This window comes from Hemicordylus capensis, chromosome 5 (assembly GCF_027244095.1).
Source record: "Hemicordylus capensis ecotype Gifberg chromosome 5, rHemCap1.1.pri, whole genome shotgun sequence".
In the NCBI taxonomy this organism is placed as follows: Eukaryota; Metazoa; Chordata; class Lepidosauria; order Squamata; family Cordylidae; genus Hemicordylus; species Hemicordylus capensis.
In genome coordinates this window covers 196,879,095-196,902,268 of record NC_069661.1, presented here as the reverse complement: position 1 = coordinate 196,902,268, position 23,174 = coordinate 196,879,095, and the positions used below count along the sequence as shown (strand labels likewise).

Here is a 23,174-nt window from a genome sequence, read left to right as displayed (position 1 = left end):
GATAAGATGACAGTCACAAAGACAACTTTGATGGACCTGGAGAGCATGGACATTATAAATCACTTTATTCACTGAGTGAAGGGTAATTCTGAGCATTATTCAAGGAACATATAAACAACGCTTCAAGTACTTTGGTTTTAATATTCTAGTTCAGGAAATATAATAGATAATATGCATTATTTTAAACTGTAAAAACGTCCTGTGCATCTCTGTTAAATATGAGAGATTCAGGTTGCAACTGTAAGAATGCTAACATGGGAATAAGTCCAACTGAATTCAGCAAGACTTACTTCCAAGTAAACATGAATGGGATCAAGCTGCTAGATGGGTCCACAGAAAGAAAAGAATTGACAATGATGACATTTGATTGATGGGTGTATTGCCTGACCTTGAATGCATTGCCAAACAATATATCTGATACCCAAATAATCAGCCAAGATTATCAGTAGGTCACCAGAAAGTGAGTAGGGCCATTTGTTTGGTACCTTGGACCAAAGGTACCAATATTGCTTCAATAACCATTGGGTCACAGTCATTGAGAAAAATTGTGAAGTCCTGACTTGCCATACATGATTTGTCTGCTGCTGCTGAGGCTTTTGGGTGGGGTGTAAGAGACTTCATTTGAATGAGTTTTCTGGGTTAGGAAATGGAAGGACCTGTTGAATACTAAACACTATCTTTGACAAAATCGTATTATTGTAGCACCTAAGTTTTACCCACTGATTTAAAAAAAAATCATTGTAATAAAATTGATAGTGTCAGAGTTAAGAGTTTATTCTTTGTGCATGACCATAGGCCTTAGCACCAGATACAAGAATTAAAGTTGGTACAGCCACCAATACAAATAAAAACAGCAGACCACACTATCAAGAAAAATGGTCTCCCTTACAATCAATTGCTACAGGTAATTGGCCTGTATCTTTTGAGCTGCCAAGGCACTTTGGGAAATCCTGGCATTGTAATCTCATAGCACAAGGTACCTTTTCCTCATCAGACACTGGATGGTAAATATTATTACCATCCTTATTAAGATATTTCTTTCACACTGATATATAGAGAGAGCGAGCAGGGGTGCAATGGAGCAGATCTTCATTCTGAAAGTGGCCACATATACAAAACCTGTGCCAAAGGGATTTGATGATATCTGCCATCAGTCATTGCTGTTGGCATAGTTTGAAAGCTTAGAGCTATTGTATATCAACTTATATTAACCAGAGCTATAGTATATTAACTTATATTAACCAGGTAGCAAGCTCTCTGATGGTTGATTTTTTTCAGCCTGTCATACTATGGAGATAATATAGTAGTTGTGGTTGATCTCCTATCTTATTGAGGATCGTGTTGAAAGATCTTCTCTCCAAACTTTCCAGGTATATTCACAGAGGGGGTAGCCACAAAAAGAATATAATTGAAGTGGAACAAGCACTGTCCCACAGTCTGGCTGCTTAAAACGTTGAAACATTGATTGACCAGGTACAGGAACCAGCGTGGTGTACTTTTTCTTGGCAGCAACAGATTGTACTGCATCAGCGTGATGTAGTGGTTAGAGTGCTGTACTAGGACCGGGGAGACCTGGGTTCAAATCCCCCTTCAGCCATGATACTAGCTGGGTGACTCTGAGCCAGTCACTTCTCTCTCAGCCTAACCTACTTCACAGGGTTGTTGTGAGGAGAAACTTAAGTATGTAGTATATTGCTCTGGGCTCCTTGGAGGAAGAGCAGGATATAAAATAGAAAAATAATAATAAATAATAAAATAATTTATCATGATTGATCAGAGCTTTATGAACTCAGGCTCTTACTTGTGGGTAAACTCAGTTCTGCCTGCAAAAGGGCAGCTGGCATTCCTGTTGGAAGCACTATAGTGATAGTGCTAATTAATCAACTGTCTTATTTTATTCAGAAAAATAAAGTAAATTGTGGTATGAATAAAATACATTTAATGATGAAAGCAGGAAAGAAATCTATTCAACATCTTTCCAGATTGTCTGCCAAGAATATTGCACTGAAAGTTGAAGCAATACGAATATAACATACAGCTCTTATCTTGGGTACCAGGATGCTGAGGTGGAGCATCATAGAAACAATTGTGATGCAAATGCTGACAGCACAGCCTACCCTCTTGCATTGGCATTGTGATCTCACCACAGCTGCAGCAGTGGTGTAATATCTTCCCTCAACCATAGAATGCAAATTGCTTTTTGGTGCCTGATGAGTGGTGTGGAAGGAGGAAAGAGTAGCAATGGCAGTTATGTCCTGTAGAGACCTGGGTACTAGAAGCTGTTTCAAAATCCTGTGCAATTTCACCTTATTTTAAGGAATTTTAATAGTAAGTTTCCTACTTGCCAAGCCTGGAGAGGCTGCTTTAGCTAATGTGGAACAGAACATTGTTTGTGTTGTGGCAGCTAAGTATGTTCACTGATCTAAGTATGTTCACTGATCTGATTTTAGATACATTGCCATGTACAGTATGTATGACTGGACTGAGTCAGGTTCTCCAAGGTCTCAGACAGAAAAGTCTCAGCCCTGCTTCCCTTCCAACTGGAGATGCTCGGGTTAGAACCTGATTCCGTCTGCATACTCTAAGGCAGGCCTTAGAGAGAGTCATACTCAAGGCTCGGAGGCCAGATTCAGCCCTTAGGGACTATTTTACTGGCCCCCAGTATACTGCAGCAACACAGGAGCTAGAAACTGCCTTATAGTGCCATCCTATGCATGTTTTCTCAGAAATATGTTCCATGGTGTACCCAGTGAGGCTTACTCCCATGTAAGCATGCCTAGGATTGCAGCCAGAAAGCAATGACAATTTAGGGAGAGGACTTGGCATTTGTTTGTGGCTGGCATGCACTCCAGGGCCTCCACTGATTAAGCAGGAACAGGATCTATTTTCTGACCACTATCCTTGGTTAAAACTATGGGCCCATTGACAGGTGGACTAGATCTACAAGTAACTAATAATATTTTTAATTTTAATGTAAAAGTGTGGGAAGAATTGATGCCAAGTTGTGGATGGTTCTGGCCCACCAGGGCATTTGAGTTGTGCAGCCCTCCTCTAAGGGCATACAAAGCATGTAAGCTGCCTGTGAGCTGTAGCCCCTAAATAGTGTGTACTTTAGAAATACCTGCTCTCATGAAATGGTCACAAATGTTTGAAGTGGTTTAGCAAATCTGAAAGAGAGTCAGTTGTAGAAGTGGGTTGCAGAAATGGTTTCATAGACAGATTCAGCAATGAGAAGTATTTCTTATTTTAAATCTTAAAACCATGTGTGGATAACATCTACTTATTTGCAGTTATGAACATTCAATGTATCCTCATATAAAAAGAGAAATGTGGTTTGCTAGACATCTTCCAAAGTGAAGAACACATAATTTGTCATGCATTCTGTTACTTTTATAAAGCGCCTTAAAACAACCCAAAACAATTTATATACAGTATTGTTTATGCATGTGAGAAGATAATATTTGACTGGCTCAGTAAAACCTCACAGAGGTTTTTATCTATCACATTTTCATATGACTGTTAAATGTATATTCATTATAAAGATGTGTGTTGGCAGTTACCACATTCTGAATTTTCTTGATGTAATTAGAAAAATAAATGGATTTGTATTTGGAGTATAATCCAGACAGAAATTCTGTTTTGCAAGGTCCATTGAAATGCATGGGAGTTGTTCAAGTGCATGGTAATGCTTTTGCACAATTCCCATTTATATAAATTGGTTTTATGCAGGAGAACTTCCCTCGGCATCACTTAATTCAATAGTAAGACCTAAAATCTCGCTTACTTTTTAAGTGTAAACTGTCCAATCCAAACTGTAGGCATATTGCATATATTAATTTTCTAATGTTTTTAAATCAAGAATGTACTGTTTACTTTTGCAATCAACATTCAGACATTTATTGTGCATTTTTTTGCATTGGTTTCGAACATTCAAAGAAAATTTTAAACCATGCTGTGTAATATGGTTGACGATTTCACTTGAATGAACTCTAAAGACATTACTGTTTTCTCTCACATTATACTTTTGGATGTATTGCATTATTTTATAAACAAATCCTTCCAATTCAGTAGATTCTCTGTTGCACACTTTTTCAGATGACGGTTGCTGCTGGTACGAGCATTGAGAATAACATTCAAAGGACCATATCCTGCCCTAATGTATGTTCTACATATCTTGGATTTTTGTCTGATCTAAATGCAAAATCTCATTATGTGAATTTGCTCTTCTGCCATCTGCAACATCATGTTTCTTTTAAACATACTGTATATTATACTACAAGTAAAGGGTATAAGTTGGCTGCTGAATTGCCCTTTGAAACGTGTCTTTATAATTTGATGGCTCTGCTAGTATTGTCTGTGATGATAACAGAATTCACTCTGCTACTTCCCAGCCCAGCGTGCCTATCATTTGAAAGAACTAAAACAAATGAGGGCCTAGAGGCTGTGTTTGTTTAATGTCTAAATTTGTGCCTGAACACACAAACCACTCAAGTTGTCCTTTGTTATTAAAGCTTATTCATATGCTTGTAGTACAATACAGTTTTTACATTCCACACTATCCACCACCAGAAAAGGTTCAGAGGGTGTGGATTCTGGTTGTTTCATATGCTGAAATGTAGCTGCTCTTCGATGTAACATTTAGGATGCTCTAAGAATTGCAGCTGTTGGAGGCTTCCTCCCCTTCTCACCCCACCAAATATTTAATGAAAAGCAAATAAAACCCTTGCCATTTGTATAAAAATGGCCAAGACCTGTGAGGTGGATGATTGAAGAAAAAGCATTGCCTTGTATTTGCATGACCTACATATATACAGGATGATGATCTGAGTCATTGGTGTCGCCCATAGAAGTCACTGCTATTTGACTAGCAACTGTGACCAAAAAAAAAAAGGCCATTGGGTTATAAAGCAATAATTGTGAAAAATGAGATATGTAATGCAAATAGGTAAAGACGTATAAGACACAATGTAGCTGTTGTATATGTTGGTTGTCGTGGTAAAGAGAAATATTATTTAGCTGACAGAAACACAGATCAGATAAAGTTAAGCTTTGGGGTGGGGAGAAGAAGGAATTCAAAACATACTATTTTCATTGGCTGAAGAAATCACAGAACTCCTGTATGACTGGAGGCTTTTGAACTGAGGTGAGACTGATTCATTTTACATATGAGATGCCTGATTGGACCAAAAGTTTCAAGAGCGAATTTGACAGTTAGAAGATCATTTAGAAGACAATTCGAGATGGGAAAGAGAATGAAAAATGAGAAGAAAGGTGCTACTGAAGCACATTTCTGTAGGCATGTAAGATCCATCTCTCAGAATAGGGAAAATAGCAAGTGAAATAGTTACAACAGGTATTCTGATGTATTCTGTCTACTAAGATGGTATTCTGTCTACTTTGATGGTATTCTGTGTTAATCCACTTGGTTTGAATGACTTCACAGGAGTCTTACAAACGTGTTGCTGTTATCAATCAAATTATACGCTTTGTTGCCTTTCCAACATAGCTTGAAAACACTCAATCCACACATGATGATTCTCTGTGAGTTTAACCGATTTCATACAATGACCTATTGTTGATAGTATTTCTGGGAGACATAGATACAACCAAGTTACCCCAATATACTCAAGGACACGAGACTGGTAGAGCATCAGTGAGATGCTTCTCTTGTAGGGGAGGAGTCACAACCTCATTGACTAAATTAAATAAATTTGAGGCCTGAAATGTGTTGATTAATTTAGTGCTTTGATAGAAAATACACTTTTTTCTGCCAAAGGGCTTCATAAATATTCCTAAAATACCCTGAATTCTAAACTACTCTGAATGTCTTAAGTCTAACTACTGTTAAGGCTACACAGGATGACAATATGGGTCATGCTTACTAGTTATAAAGGGCCTGTGATCTCAAGCAAAGAAACAGTGGTCAATGGAATCCTTTCCATTCCCCTACCTCAACTGCTGCTTTTCTTCTGGTCTCCAAATAATCTCTGAGACGGGCATAGAATACTTGCTTTGCATGCAGGTAGTTCCATTCTCAGTTAATGATATCTCCATATAGGACTGAGAAAGACCCATCCTGAGACCATGGAGAGGCATTTCTAGTCAGTTTCAAGAACAAGAACATAAGAACAGCCCTGCTGGGTCAGGCCCTAGGCCCATCTAGTCCAGCATTCTGTTTCACACAGTGGCCCACCAGATGCCTCTGGGAAGCCCACAGGCAGGAGTTGAGGGCATGCCCTCTCTCCTGCTGTTACTCCCCTTGCAACTGGTACTCAGAGGCATCCTGCCTTTGAGGTTGGAGGTGACCTATAGCCCTCTGACTAGTAGCCACTGAGAGATCCCTCTCCTCCATGAAGTTATCCAAACCCCTCTTAAAACCATTCAGGTTGTTGACTGTCACCACACCTTGTGGCAGAGAATTCCACAAGTTGATTAGTCAGTTTTTATTACTGCCATTGGCCAGCCAAGAGATAAAAATCAGAATAACAAATATAACTAATATACACAAATTGTTAATTACACATAATAAAACAGTATACAAGCATCCAGGATAGATTACTTTAAAAAGAGTAAAACAACTCCTAAAATTGAGACCTTAATCTCATAGCAATATAAAAAAATTGGCCACCACCTTTGTTATCTCACAGCTAGTATCTGCAAGGCAATATTGTGTATAAAAAAGCTCACACCTTCCAGGGAATCTAACTAACAGGGGGGAAATAAGTTTTTCTCTAGCACCTTGATACAAAGAGCAATATAACAAAACATGGGTAACAGTTTCCAGGAGATCGTCGTCACAAGTTGATTATGTGTTGTATGAAAAAGTACTTCTGTTTGTTGGTTCTAAATTTCCTGGCAGTCAGTTTCATAGGATGACCCCTGGTTCTTGTGTTATGTGAAAGGGAAAAGGATCTCTTGCTATCATCTAAGTCAGAATACTGACTTAGGTGAATTAATTATCTTAGCCTTCCTATGGCTGCTTTTCTCTTGATTGGACTCAAACCTATGCTGCTGTCTTATATCAAGACAGCTTCATATGGCTGAGCCCAAACAAGAAAAAAGCAGCCATAGGAAGGCTTGCAAGGAGAAAAGTGATGGGTGGAGAAAGAATGTGTACAGCACCCCTATTCTCTCACTATTTCTCCACCTGAAGATGCTTCCCTTCACCACCTGGTTCCTGCTTGGTATTACTGTGTTCTCAAACATGGATTTGCTGCCATCATGTGCAGTTCGGCTTTAATTGAAACTAGCTTAACCTGCACAGAGGATCTGCACACTAGTATTGATTGCTCCCCTCACCCCCTGCCACAGCCCCCCTCACCTCAGAGAGATCTCCACCCTCACCTGAGCCACACTCCTCCTCCTCCATCTGGTTGCTTCCATACCCTCAACCCTCTTAGTTACTCCTCCATCCATCCCCTTCACCCCTCTTGGTTGCGGCTGCAGTGTTGCTGGTGCCTATTGGCCAAGCTGCAGCCCCCTATCCCCTAGAGACCTCCTCACCCGAGCCCTGCTCCTGCTCCTCCCCACAGGAGCAATAGCAGCAGGAGTTGGCCAGGCCTTTCCTCACTTCTGCCACCACCATGGCCACTCGTTCCCCTCAGGTCGCTGACAGGCTTGGGCCGGGCCATCACCCTTCCTTCTTTCTCTCTTCCCCTCCCTTATTTTTTTTTCTTTCGTTCTCTCTCTCTCTCTCTCTCCCTCCCTTCCTGAGTTAACAGATCTTTTTCATCTTGTTTCCTCATCTAATTCACAAAATGGCAGCCTTCTTCCCATGAAGGGGCTCTTTCCTCCCTCATGACCCCTATCTTCACAGACCCCTGCCCACTATCCCTTTTTATATAGATAGATTCCTCTCCTCTACAATCAAGAACATCTTCCAACCAGTAACGAAATGTCCTTAACCATCACAGGCTCCTCCTCCCTAACAGCATATGGAATCCCCATTGCCTGATCACCATGGTGGCACAGGCTCCTCCTCCCTATCTGCATATGGAATCCCCACTGCCCAGTCACCATCATGCTTCTGCCCTCACAGGCTCCTCCTCCCTATCTGCATATGGAATCTCCACTGCCAAATCACCATGGTGCTTCTGTTTGTGAGCTCTCGTAAGAGCTGCCATACATGAGATTAGCCATGGGTACTCCTTAGAGAATTAGATAGATAGATAGTCATCCTTAAAACTAGATGGTCATTGCTTATGTATGATTACTAGGCCTGTGCAGTTGGATATATTTGATATAGATAGCGGGAATATTGGATGTTTTGGAAATAATTCTGATGCAATATTTAGAAGCCCATAGTGAATTAGAATTATTGGATTCTCTATCCTAATATTTAAAAAAAATGGGGGAAATATCAGAATATCAGAAAACAAAATGGCATCAGAAATACAAAATGGTGTTGGCATCTTTCAGCAGTTAGGGCAATATTTATTTGTTTGTTTGTTTGTTTGTTTGTTTGTTTGTTTGTTTAGGAGGGCCATTTTAGAAATGGCTGCAGTCTTCTGCCATCTGCCTGCCTGTGCATTTACCAGTGATCCAGAGCTAGGGATGTGCGAAAGGTTCCTTTCTGAACCGGTTCAACATTGAACCGGTTTGGTTTGATGGTTCAATATCGAACCCCCCAGCCTGTTTGTGGGGTAATAATTTAAAATATATATATTTACTCAACCCCTCTGGGGGGGTCTTCTCCAAGGCCACAGGGAGCTCTCCAGAGGTTCCCCCTCCCCCTGCTGGCCTCTGTTAATGCCCAAATCACCTCATTCAGGTGGTCTTCAATTTGGTCATTAACGGAGGCTGGCGGGGGGAGGAGGAACCTCCAGAGACACCCCCGCGGCCTTGGAGAAGCCCCCTGGAGGGGTGAGTAAATTTTTAAAAATCTTTTTTTTTTAATGGTGAGCCCCCCGCCAAACCAGACCCAAGGTGGGGGTCAGGGGGTGGCAAAACCAAACATGCCCTGTCCAATTCATGTCAGTTCTGGATTCAAACCAAACTGGGCAATCTGGTTTTGTACACACCACTATCCTGAGCACAGAACAGCCTCTCCTCTCAAATAGCAGCAGCTAGGATCATCATTCCAAGAGCTTTTTTTTTTTTTCAAATTCTAGGTTTGATATGGTGTCCTTGTGTTCAAGAACAGCATTTTGGTTTGACAATACAGTGTTCTTGCACAAGAACACCATGCCAAACATTTATCAATAAAAATCAGATAAAATCTCCATAGATGTCTAGGTGAAAAGAGGGGGGAAATTGGGAATGATTGAGCAGAGAACTCTGAAATTTGGCACACATATAGATCTTTCAGTTTTATTTTGCAACATTTGGTTAGTTCCCCCCACCTTTCATCTTTAGCACAGTTTAAGGTAGTTTGGTTGTTAGTTACCCTAGATAAATTTAACTGGGATTTTGGAGCAGCTTGTCCTAATGGTTTGGGGTGTGCAAAGTAGGTACAGCTGCTTCCCCTTCTCAGAGCTCAGTGTGCTCCTCTCTCTTCCATCCCACCCCACTCCAGAATTAGTGACTGCCACACTGCCTGCAGGCTGGTCATTCATCAGGCTGAGCTGCATGGGTTGGTTCATAATTGACCAGCCTGTTCAATTCTACCTGATGAATGGGCAGCCTTTAGGCATCATGGCTCTCATTAACACTGGGGTGGGATGGGAAAAAGAGAAGCAAGAAATCTCTGAGAAGGAGAGACTTACACCAAACCCCACCCCAGTCTCATTAGGATGAGCTGCTCCTGCTGGGACTTCATCTTTCAGGTCTTGATCATTTTCAGTGCCCATGCCATAATGTAGAATTCCCACTAGAGGTATTCTTCCAAAGAGTTTGCTTATTGTTAGGTTTGTCCTGTTTGTGCTTCCTTAGTTTGGTAAGAGTCAGCCCTCTTTCTCCTTAAGTCAGCCCTCTTTGTCCTTTGTGCTGCGTGTGTTGAATGAAGCATATTCTGTGGAAATTAGCCTGCAGTTTTTGCCTAGTCTTTGCTAAGCTATGACAACTCAATACTGTACATTTATATACACAGACTAGCAAAAACACTAAGCACAAAAGATGAATAAAGGAACATTTCAAAAACAGTACTTGAATATAAAACTGTTTTGCTAAGTCTAACAGTATTTTAAGTACAACTGTGACTGTAACAACAAGAAGAAAAACCCATAAGAAAATAAGGGCTCTGCTTGATCACACCAAAAGTTTTCTTGCCCTCAGTTGGCAGTTGGGCAACTAGATGCCTTCATGAAACCTATAAATGGGACTTAAAGGCATTAACCCTCCCCCAATATTATTCTTTCCACATTGATCACTGGGTTTTGGGGGGTGTTTTTATGGTCTTAAATGGTTTTAATATGATGTGATTTTATGGAATTTTATTGTATTAACTTTTGGAAACCACCTTGATATGAGTTCTTCCAGACTGCCACCTTGATATGAGTTCATGCCAGACTGTGCATGCCATTCAGCAACTTTCCTAAACATTTGAGTCTATGGTAGTATGGCTAAAAGTTAGCATTTGACCAATTCAGATGATACCATCCCCATTCACACAGTCAAGAAGGGGAAGCTCATGCTGGTCTGGATGTCCTCCCCGGATGTCCCTGTTGCATGGGAGGACTGTTAATCCAAATGGCCCTTCTACATGTACTCCAAATCCTTGTTTAAAGAAGTATTTGGCTCACATGTCAATGGGCCATTTGGATGAAGAGTGCCCCAACAATAAAGGGATATGCCAGGTGGTGCTGGGACATTCGCAGAGGACAGCCTAATGGCTGCATTTGCAACATGTTCCCTTCCTGATTGTGTGGGTGGGGATTGTATCGTCTGAACCGGTGCATTGACTGACTAAAACTTATAGCTGCAGCTTTAGCATGAAGTAATTGTATGAATCGGCCTTCGGTGCTGGAATTTAAAAAGCTTTAGGTAGGTTCAGAACATGCAGAAATATAGGCTCCTTACAGATGTTCTTTGTATATCCAGTTAATGGGAGGGTGGGGGTGTCTCTGCAGCAGATTCAAGCTACATATGTGGGTTGGGGGCGGAGTCTGCCTCTACACTGTCATGTCTCACCCATGTGCTCACTGAATACATGAAGAGCATCTGTAAGCAGAGGCGTTCTTACCCCCAGACCTTGGGGTTGGAAGTCTCCAAGGTCCAGTCCATGGCCTCCAAGGTCCAGTTGGCCTCCAAATGGCCTGAGGGGGGCCTCTTGTTGCCACCCCATGCCCACCCCACCACTTCTCTGCTGCACCAAACCTCCAATTTCTTTTTCATAATTTCAGCCGCCATGTGCACAGACAAGAGGTGGCAGCCGGGGGTGAGCTGAACAGGCCTCCCACCATGGCAGCGGCAGATGGAGCAACTGCTGGGCCTGTCCAACTGGCCCAGTAGCTCTTGAGAGCTGAGAGGCACTCCAGCGCACCTGCACAGTTGAAATAGATCATCACACGCCCGTGACATCACAGGCTTGCGGCGATCTTTTTAAACTGTGCATGTGTGCTGGAGTGCATCGCAGGTCTCAAGAGCCACTGGACTGGACAGACAGGCCCAGTGGTCACTCCATCCATCGTGGTGGGGGAAGGTCGGCAGGTTTCAGGGGGCCTCATGGGGGGGCCACAGCGGGAGCGGTCCAGGCATCAAAATTATCTAGGTGCACTACTGTAAGAGGTTGGTGTGAAGAATCTTAGTATGGGGCTGGAGCAAACCCGAAGTTAATCCACAAGTATCATACGGCATCACATCAAGCTTCTCTGTATGCAAAGATTTCCAGCAAATTAGAGCTTATAATTCTGGGTTTTGTCTTAAGATATACAGATAACACATGCCTATCTTTCCCAGGATCATTGCATTACTAAATTATGTCAAGACTAATTTAGGCAGCATTGAGATTGGGTTGTGAGGGGGTGTGAGATTGATGATTACTCCATACACTGAAGACACAAGAATAAAGTCCCATGTATAATTATTATTCTTACTTAGTTTGTCAGATCTCTGTCTGCCTTGCCAGGCATAGGATCCTCCTTTGTTTGTGAATACCTATCCATTGTTTGTGCAGCTGCAGCTATGGCAACATCAGAATGGATTGCTGGTTACTGCAGGTTATGTTCACTAATTTTCTTTCAAAACAGTGTGTTATTAGCTATCTCAGAGTCCTTTGCACAAAGGAATGGTGTGGGGTAGAGAAAAATGTAGCTGAACTTTGCTTCTAGACATATACACATACAAAAATCTTCCTGAACTTGTTCACCTTTCTGTGTATGTAAAAATGGGAGCAGGAGTAGCCAATGCAATATGTTCCAGATCTAGAATAACATTACCCTAGGAATAATTACCATAGAGGAAACACAGATGTTACAAAGAGAGGGCCAACTACTCCATAGTGATAATTACATGATTAAAGTGCTTTTGAGGATTCATCTAGTTCATATTCCAAAAGGTACAGAGGAAGACCAAGGTTTGCTATTTGGGTTGCCAGCTCTGACTGAAGTTATTCCCATATAATTTCCCCTACTATTTTCCACCCCAATATTTTTCATAATATCAAGCCATTAAAATATCCAGGATTGCTTTGAATAGTCACCTGGAGATTGATGCTGATTGCTGGAGGCTCCAGGCCAGTTCTGGAGGACTGGCAACCATACCTTTTATACCAGAAGTTCCTACAGAACAAGGAATTCAGAACTAGAAATAGTAATACATAGATAAGCTGAAGAAACATTGTCGGTGTATAAGAGTTCTCACTTAGAAAGTCTTCCAATTAACACTGAGAGGGTGTCCCCTTCATCCCTCTGAATATTGTTGCTTGAATGTGCTTTTTTCTGGAATTAAAATATCTTGACATTAAGACTTTGACAGAATACAGAAAGGGAGTGGGGGGTGAATTTTAGTTCCAGTGTGAATAGTTTTCATGAGGAAACTTGTACACAGGTGTGGTACACTGGACAAAAATGATTTGAGTGTTTGTACCTCACTCTGAAGGCCCAAAATCTAAGTAGAAATAAAGGCTTAAACCCTGGGTTTGGCTGTCTGTGTGCACTGTCAGGATCGATCCCGGTGCTGCCCTTGAGGGTAGCCTGACTTTTAACCCCAGTGTCAGAGTAGTGTGTATGCTCGGACTGCACACAACAGAAGCAAACACAGAGATGGGTGCCTAGAGTGGTCATCTCACAGTATGTGAGTTACAGGGGTATTCCTCAATGCACCACACTAGTCTGGGCTCGTCTTGGAGAAACGTGGATCATCTGGGAGAGCCAGCTGCACTCTCAGCAGCATGTCCGCAATTGTCTGCGGGGGGAGGTAAATTGGGCCCTGACTTCCCCCTGCACACCCTCTCTCTTGCACTGTGAATAGCCTCATAGTCTAATAAATAATTAAATATATTTTGTCCATTGCACCCCACACACACTGATTAACAAAAGTCAGCTAGTATATGTTTTGGAAGGATTGCTTATCCTTGTGAATCTTAACATTATATCATATGTCAGTGCAATTTATTTTACTATTAATGTGAATGTAAGTTCTGTTATTTAAGTTATGCCTATATATTATATTAAAATATTTTTGTGTATTTAATAGTTCTGCCCCTTAACTTTCATACTGCTGAGACATCTGTTGGGATTTAGATCCCATCTAGATGAACAAATTTACTGTGAGATTTATCTATAGACTATCAATTGTCTTGCTGAAAAATTATTTATTATTATGTATTTATTCTAATTCTATACCACCCTTCCAAAAATGGCTCAGGGTGGTTTACATAGAGAAATAATAAATAAATAAGATGGATCCTTGTCCCCAAAGGGCTCACAGTCTAAAATAAACATAAGATAGACACCAGCAACAGTCACTGGAGGTACTGTGCTGGGAATGGATAGGGCCAGTTGCTCTCTCCCTGCTAAATAAAGAGAACCACCCCATTAAAAGGTGCCTCTTTGTCAAGTTAGCAATCTAACTAGCCTACTTCATAAATATGATATCTGGCTTTTAAAAATATAAAATATCTAGCATTACGTTTAACTAAAAAAGCAGAGCATAAAACTGAATTCATAAAAGAAACAAATACATAGACCTACCGCAGTTGCCAAGAGCATGCCAGCAAAACCTAAGAACCCATTTGTATGCAATTGATCTTTGGTGCATGATTTGCTGCTGTCCTTCATTACAGTTCTCCATTTCTGTTTTTTAAAGCTTATTCAGTCCTGTTCATCATTAGCCAAGCTTTTGCATGAGAAAAGTTGAACTACGAAATGCAAGTTATAAGCAATAAGATATCCTCTTTTTTTCTGCCCAAGTGATACTAAGTATATACCCTTAAGAAAAAGAGACAGCATTCTGAAATTCTGTATTTCATGGAATGTTGGTTATTATAATGTATTAATCCTACATAACTGTATAGATCAGCCTACACGAGATAAGGCCCGGAGGTCAGATAAGGTCCGCAAGGACTATTTTACTGGCCCCCAGGTATCCTGCAGCAACACAAGAGCTGGAAACTGCCCGAGAGTGCCATCCTATGCATGTTTTCTCAGAAATATGTTCCATGATGTACCCAATGAGTTTTACTCCCATGTAAGCATGCCTAGGATTGCAGCCTGAAAGCAACGAAAATTTAGGGAGAGGAGAGGAGTTGGCATTTATTTTGGGCTGGCATGCACTCCAGGGGCCCCACTGACTGAGCAGGTGCTCTTCCATCCCTAACTCAGGGTCAAACTGCACATTACTTTAAGCATGTGCTTTGCAAGTGTATGATTTTTAAACAGTGTTAAATAGTAGCTAAATAGGTGGGGAGGGCCTCCTATATGGGAAGCAGAGCCTTCTGCTGCCCCAGTAACAGCTGGAACATAGGAACATAGGAAGCTGCCATATACGGAGTCAGACCATTGGTCTATCTAGCTCTATATTGTCTACACAGACTGGCAGTAGCTTCTCCAAGGTTGCAGGCAGGAATCTCTCAGCCCTATCTTGGAGAAGCCAGAGAGAACTTGAAACCTTCTGCTCTTCCCAAAGTAGCTCCATCCCCTGAGGAGAATATCTTCCAGTGGTCACACTTCTAGTCTCCCATTCATAAGCAACCAGGGCAGACCGTGCTTAGCTAAGGGGACAAGTTATGCTTGCTACCACAAGACCAGCTCTCCTCTCCCAGGAAAGGTGCATGCAACACGACATGAGGGAGGTATGGTCCCCAGAGAGTTCTGATGGGGGAAGCATTTGAAATGACTACACCTCCCAGCTTTCCCTGTGCACACCTTCTGGTGCTCCCCATGTGATAGCTGCTTCATATAGGCCAACGGAATGTGAGAACTAGGCCATAGTCCCTCCTCCCTTCTCTCCAAATAGTGTCCTTAGTTATAAAGTAGCCCAGCTGACAATGCAGTTGTTTAAAATGTCCCCCCCCCCCCAAAAAAAGCTGACAAAATGCAAACTGATTTAGCAAAAAGGTTATTCAAACTGGAAGGCGGTCTTCAAGAAACTGCTTATGAAGTCACTGGCATGTAGAAGCCAGTGTGGTGTAGTGGTTAGAGTGCTGGACTAGGACCGGGGAGACCCGAGTTCAAATCCCCATTGAGCCATAATACTAGCTGGGTGACTCTGGGCCAGTCACTTCTCTCTCAGCCTAGCCTACTTCACAGGTTGTTGTGAAAGAGAAACTTAAGTATGTAGTACACCGCTCTGGGCTCCTTGGAGGAAGAGCGGGATGTAAATGTAATAATAATAATAATGATGATGATGATGATGATGATGATGTATGAAAAATGCCAACACAAAAAGGAAATTGCCTGAACACCAGAGGCACAAAAGACCAGCTGCTGATTGACAAAATGATTTTAGAAAACTGCAAGAGAAGAAAAACCAATCTAAGTGTTGCATGGATTGACTACAAGAAAGCCTTCGATTCGTTGCCTCACACATGGATACTAAAATGTTTAGAAACAACTGGTGTCAGCAAAAACATTCAGATATTTATAAAAAAGCAATGAGCATGTGGAGTACACAGTTAACAATCAATGGTGAGACACTTGGACAGGTTAGCATTAGAAGAGGCATTTTCCAAGGGGACTCACTATCCCCTCTGTTGTTTGTAATCACCATGACCCCACTTTCACAAATACTAAACAAAACAGGCCTCGGATACCAAACATCTAAAACATCAAGTCAAATCAGCCATCTGCTGTACATGGACGATCTGAAGTTGTATGGAAAGTCCCAGTCAGAAATCGAATCACTGCTAAACACTGTCTGTATATTCAGTAGCAATATAGCAATGGAGTTTGGACTAGACAAGTGTGCTGCATTAATAATGAACAGAGGGAAAATAAGAAAAACAGAAGGAATAGAACTGCCCAATGGAAGCAAGATCAATAACCTGGAAGAGAAAGAACCTTACAAATACTTGGGCATTCTCCAGGCTGATAAGATTGCACACACTGAAGTTAAAAGAAAAATTGGAAGTGAATACATCAGGAGAGTTAGAAAAATCCTCAATTCCAAACTCAATGGCGGGAACACCATACAAGCCATAAACACCTGGGCTATACCCGTTATCAGATACAGTGCAGGAATAATAGACTGGACCCAGGCAGAGCTAGAGACGCTAGATTGTAAGACCAGGAAAATCATGACCATCAATCATGCTCTGCACCCCCGCAGTGATGTCGATAGACTATACCTCCCTCGCAGCTCAGGTGGAAGAGGAATGCTGCAAGTCTATCAAACAGTAGAGGAGGAGAAAAGAGGCCTTGAAGAATATATCAAGGACAGTGAAGAAGATGCAGTTACAATGGTCAATAACGCAAAACTATTCAACACCAATGAAAGAAAGCAGGCCTACAAGAAAGAACAAGTCAAGAACCGAGCAGAAAAATGGAAAAATAAGCCCCTGCATGGTCAATATTTGCACAATATAAGTGGAAAATCAGACATCACCAAGACCTGGCAATGGCTTGAGAATGGCAACTTGAAGAAAGAAACAGAGGGTTTAATACTGGCTGTGCAAGAACAGGCACTATGAACAAATGCAATAAGAGCAAAAGTAGAAAAATCCACAACAAACAGCAAGTGCCACCTTTGTAAAGAAGCAGATGAAACAGTGGACCACCTAATCAGCTGTTGTAAAAAGATCGCACAGACTGACTACAAACAAAGGCATGACAAGGTAGCAGGGATGATACACTGGAACATCTGCAAAAAAATACAAGCTACCTGTAGCCAAGAATTGGTGGGACCATAACATTGAAAAAGCTGAAGAAAATGAAGATGTAAAAATATTATGGGACTTCCGAATACAAACAGACAAACATCTGCCACACAATATACCAGATAGAACTGTAGTCGAGAAGAAAGAAAAACAAGTCAAAATAATCAACATAGCAATACCAGGGGATAGCAGAATAGAAGAAAAAGAAATAGAAAAAATCACCAAATACAAAGATCTACAAATTGAAATTGAAAGGCTGTGGCAGAAGAAGACCAAAATAATCCCAGTGGTAATTGGCGCCCTGGGTGCAGTTCCAAAAAACCTTGTAGAGCACCTCAACACCATAGGGGCAACAGAAATCACCATCAGCCAATTACAAAAAGCAGCTTTACTGGGAACAGCCTATATTTGGGACGATATCTATAATAACCAACAGTATTGATGATAAAATTCAGCCATCCCAGGTCCTTGGGAAGGACTCGATGTCTGGATAAAACAAACCAGTCAATAACACCTGTCTGACTGTGTAAACAAGAAATAATGTAGAAGCTTAAAATTTAAGAGGCAGTGTGGACAGTACAAAGGTATAACTTAAGCAATGAACAGGACTCTATATCGTGTAGCAGAGCAAAGATTCAATTCAAAGGGGCTCCCAATTCAAATTGGTGCTTCAGGTGACCATCTTGATTCATTTTGGTCCAAATTGAAGGGGTCACTTCAAATTAGAGCTGAGGTTTTGGGCCATCCCTCCTTCTTTGACTTTGCCTGCAGGGAGGAAAAGAAAACACTTGAACCCATACTTCCTCAACACCATACTTAATGGAGAATAGTCTAGCAAGACATTGGCCCAGTTCAGATGTAACAGGAAACTGTAAGACCTTTCACCTCCGGTTTTCTAATCCGAACATCCAAATTTGGGGAAATGGAGTTTTTTGGGGGAAGTGACTCATAATTTCCCTTGCCAAACTCCACTCTGTACCTTCAGTCAGAGTGGAGTTTCGCTGCCGCAAATTCAATTTCTGTGGTGCCAGCATTAAATCCAAACGCTGGTACCGAGGTTTGGGCCCCACGGAACTGGAGTTAAGGGAGGACGCTCATCCATCACTCCAGCCTGAATGGCTGTGTGGGCTGTCCTTCAGGAAAGAAGGAAGCCTGCACAGCCAGCTCCCCTGCCTCTCTGCAGTCTCACTGACTGCAGAGAGACAGCTCTCCCCAACGTCCAAATGTGGACGGGAGAGCAGGGAGAGGGGGGCATGGAACCATGGGTCCATTGGACCTTCAGTTCTGTGTTACGTCTGAACCAGGCCATTCTCTTAAAACTTTATTTTGCTCCTGGTGATGAGAAAACAGCAACTGTAGCATATTCACATTTTAGAAGAATCCCAAAACCATCCTCTCTCTCTCTCTCTCTCTCTCTCTCTCTCTCTCTCTCTCTCTCTCTCTCCCCCCGCCCCCCCAGTTCTGAGAAAGACACAGGTGTTTTGGGGAATCATGTTTTGTTCCCTTTACAGATTATGCTGTGCCTCTGTGGGCAGTGATGCCAGCAGGGTCAATTCTTGGTGCACGGGGGTGGGGGAGTGTCATTTCCTGATACATTTTAGGAGAATATGGTGACTGACAGGAGCCAGCTACTGGAGAGGGCAATGCATATCAAACTTTGTTGTTGCTGCTTCCCATCGAGTCAGGGCATAAGCTGTTAAAGAAAGAAAAGGCACTGCTGCTGCCATTGCCACTATTCTGGTAAGGACCCACTCTTTAAAAATTATTGGGAAAATGTAATGGAGTCCTTCCTCATAAAATTTACCAAGGGATTTCCAATCCCAAATGCCCTCAACACCCCAAAACTATTCAATAGTGTATGCATCAAATATTTTCAGGCCCACACTAGAATGAGATCTGTTTGCTTGATGAGTTCTAAATATCATATTGGCTCGGTTGAATCATCCAACTGTTCTAAATGATATACAAGAAGTGTACTGTTTGTGTGCAAGTAACTCATACTTACATGATATAATAAACATTGGTTATGTGTCATAGGCCAGAAAGATAAATTATACGGTACAGTTTTAGAAGTATTGTTTGATAGTAATGAAATAATGTTGCCTAGATCTTAAAATAACTCACAGAAGAGACATATCAAATAATAAGCTCCCTAGGGCAAATTATAAATTGAAGTAAGGTACATAGATCAGCTTAGTCTGAGTGAAAAATATTCCTAGATATATTTTCATGTTGCAGCAGTGATGGGATTTGCTCTTTGACACAGGGAGGATATTATCTGATTTAACTTTCAAAATGTTTGACCTTTTCCTTTCAAGGAACTCTTAGAATATGATTTATAGAACATGAACATTCCAAAACGGGCTAATTAACACAGTCAGTACTGTCTCTGTTAATACAGATAATGCTGCTTTTATAAACCAGTGAGAATTAAAAATGGTTCTAGCCTAAGTTTGTGGCTTTGTTAATATTCATTTGTTCTTCTGTTTGGTCTGGCAACTTTTAGTTTTATTTGCCAAAAAATGAAAATTAGGTACAGCAGATCATACTTGATTGATCGGCTATACGTTCCTGTCCCCTTAGCAAGCCTGGCTGGGCTTACCGGGACCAGCCTCAGAGCAGGGACAGGGAGGGGGTTGACTGTCACCCTGTGCCTCCTCCATCCCAGGCTGATTGCTTCTAGTGTCTTCCCCTCTCCGGGGACCCCTGACACTCACCACCAGCCAGCGTCTCACCCCTGGCCGGCTCCTTATATGCCCCCTCACAGGCTATGCATCGCCCACCCCCAATTATGGGCCAATGCCCCTCTTTATTCCCTCTCTCTACCCTTTACAGCTGCTGCCAGTGTCTCTCCCCCTTCTCCCTCCTCCTGGTCAGACCCCCTGCCTTCGGGAGGCATGCTACTGATGTTATCCTCACATCCCTCCCCTTTGGCTCTTTCAGGGCTCTGCCCCTCCTCCTCTGGAGCCGTGTCCCTGCCCGTTGGCCGTCTTTCCTCCACTTCTCCCTGGCTGCCACCCGTCCCTGTCTCCTCAGGCCCACTCACCACTCTGTCCTCGGCGGTAAAGACAGCCGGCCTTGCCAGACACTGGTATAAATGTATTTAAACATACTTCTGTCCAGTCCAAAAGGAATGAGTGTTGACAACACTTGAAATTCTGTATGGCATGGAAAAACAATTTAGATTCCAAAATACAGTCTCTCCTACAACAGGATGTAAAAGATTCTTTTCAGACCTTTCAATTCCAAATATGCTGTTCCTGGGTAGAGGAGGAATGGGACAGCACCATTGGCTGTGCTCCCTGGTGATGACATGCATGTGTACAGGGGTGGCTGGCTAGTGAGTTGAGGTGAGGCGGTTGGTCTCAGGTGGCATCCATGCTACGAGTGCAGGTGACTGGTCTCAGGTGGCACCACACCTGAGTGCTGAGTGCGGGCATCCTGTCCTGCCTTCACTGCCCATGGGCATCACCTCAGCTGCCCTGCTGCTCCCTCGCCCTCATGTGCCACCTTCCCCTTCTCCTGGCTGCTGACTTCAGCAGCTGCAGCATGAGAGATGCTTTTCACACAGAAGAGTGGTTTAATTTCTGTCTTGCTCCCTTGCTACCTTGCTGAGCCACCCAGCTAGTGAAGCAGTGAGACAGAAGACAAGCTGCTGCTGCATGCAGAGGCACTTGACCCTGGAGCCCCAGTCCATGGCCTCCAGGGTCCAAGGGGCCTCCAAAAGGCCGGGGGGCTCCCGCGGCCACCCCACGCCTGCCCCACTGCTGAGCCACCATGCCAAACCTCCGTTCACTCCCCCCCCAATTTCAGCCACCATGTGTGGGGGTCAGGGGTGAGCCAAGCAGGCCTCTTCCCCATGGTGATGGCGGCAGAAAATGGAGTAACCACTCAGCCTGTCCGGCCAGCCCAACAGCTCTTGGTAACTGTGGGGCCCTCCTACACGCCTACACAGTTGAATTAGATCATCAAAAGCCCATGACATCACTGGCAGGCCTAGCAGTCGCTCTGTTCACCGCGGGGGGTGGGGAGGCATGCTTGGCTCATTTCCAAGCTGCTGCCCCTTGGCTGTGCATATGGTGGCTGAAATTAGTGGGGGGGGAGGTTCGGCGAGGTGCAGCAGGCATGGGATGGCTGCAGCAGGTTTGGGTGGACATTGGGGTGGGGGCCTCATGGCAGTGGTGGTCAGGATGCCCCAATTACCTAGGTGCACCCCTGGCTGCATGCCAAAAGTACTTTTCATGCTGCAGCTGCTGAGGTAAGCAACCAAGAGAAGCAGGTACACAAGGCCTGGACCAACCCCACATATCTTGTGCACTTCCTTCCCTTGTTCCTTCCTGCTTACCTTCTAGGTGCACTGGGCATCCCCAGCATGGCCCAGAAGGTAAGCAGCCGGCATGCAATGGAGATGCAGGGGAGCTGGACCAGCTAGCCCAGTCCCTTGGACAGGAACAGTTGAGCCAGCTATACTTCACTTGCCCTTGTGCACCACTTTCCCTGCTGCTTGCCTCCTGTTCACATGGGAATGGGTTTTGAAAACCCTGCCCTGGTGTGCCCAGAAGGTAAGCAGTAGGAGAGGGAAGATGATGCCCAAAGGCTGGCCCAGCTCCTTGATGCTGATGTCTACATCAGGGGGCATGGCCCATTTAAGGAGCATGGCCAGACAGAGAGTGGTGCCATCTCAAGTTGTGCCAGCACTTAAATCAGCACTGCACTTGTTGCCACACCCCTCAGCATCCCTGGATTCAGTGTTTGTCTGAGGGCAGTACTGAATATGGAGTCACTTTCTCTATCATGTAGTTAAAAAAAAACCCTGGAAGCTCTTACCCCTTGATTGCTATGTTTGTTGGCGTACCATTTCCATGGAGGCCAGATCCAGATATATATATGTATATATATATATATATGGAACGTCACCTACAAGAAGTCTGGTTACTCACTGCAGTGGAAAAAACAGGTCTCCACACCTGTATTCTATAATGTGCACAACTTCTTCTTTTTTGTTTAAATGAGGAAGCTGAAAAGTCCAGGATTTGTGGGTGGCTTCAGATGTTATGGAGAAGCAAGGGGAAGGATGCACAAGTGACATACACTTCTTTCCAAATTTTCTCAGTAATATCCAAAGTGTAACTTACATGTCTTCTCATTTGATAACATGCATGAGCCCTGCATCTAGCGCTGTAGAGGAAAATGCAGGAGTTGCACCTTAGATATTACATAAGAGATTCAGAAACAGGAAGTAAACGTCAACAACAAATGCCGGGTATACATGCTTCCTGGTAAAAGTGTACTGTCTTCAAAAGTTCAGGGCTACATTCAGCTATTTTAAATCCATCAGGCTGCTATGATTAATGTTGCCTTTTTGGCAGCTTCTTATGGAAACCCTCTATGCGGCAGGGAAGGTGACAGATTTAGATCGTGACAATCTGCTGCAGTAAGGGACATCTGTTTTTATAGGTGTGGTTTAATAAAAGAGCCAGTGAGAGTCTAGCAAGACACTCTGGGCAAAATTAAAATAAGCATTGGTGGTGAAACTGATGGTGTTTACACTTTTGTATTGTGAAAAGATCCACTATAAACATTTTCATTGGTTTCTTGTTTTTCATTCCAACCTTTACAGCTCCACAGTTTTTCTAAAGCAGCTCATAACTTTAGAAAAATTCCCTTCACAATTGTAAAAAGTGGTTGATCTGATGTGCATTCTAACGGAGCCATAAGGCTCTCTGTGGGGCTGCTGCAAAAACAATTACCGTATTTATCCCCATAGTTGTGAATGGAGATAAATATGGTTACAATGCTTCTGCAGCTGCCAGATTTTAAAAGTGCCAGGGCTTATCTTGGAGCTTTGCTGCAGCCCCACACACAGAGACTTACAACTCTATTAGAATGTGCATCATGCCATCAGATGTGAGAATGTGGAATAATTTTATATGTTTTTTCAAGGCATTTTTCCCCTCAAGGCAGAAACCACTTGGGCAGAAAT

General features: G+C 42.8%; 1 protein-coding gene across 16 annotated transcripts in view; it reads left to right on the top strand.

Annotated features, from left to right (window-relative positions):
* The window catches only part of PPFIA2 (PTPRF interacting protein alpha 2), a 461,781-nt gene that overhangs the window by 218,372 nt on the left and 220,235 nt on the right, over positions 1 to 23,174 (top strand). For 9 of the 16 annotated variants that reach the window (XR_008307767.1, XM_053251925.1, XM_053251921.1 and 6 more), the window contains one exon: positions 4,096 to 4,158. The exons of 6 other annotated variants lie outside the window; for them this stretch is intronic. Coding sequence is in view for 9 of the 10 variants with exons in the window: in XM_053251925.1 (XP_053107900.1) it covers positions 4,096 to 4,158 (63 nt within the window). In the remaining variant the exon portion in view is untranslated. Of the gene's footprint in view, positions 1 to 2,181; positions 2,329 to 4,095; positions 4,159 to 23,174 lie in introns of those variants that run through there. One more of the 16 variants, XM_053251932.1, reaches the window with a different exon arrangement.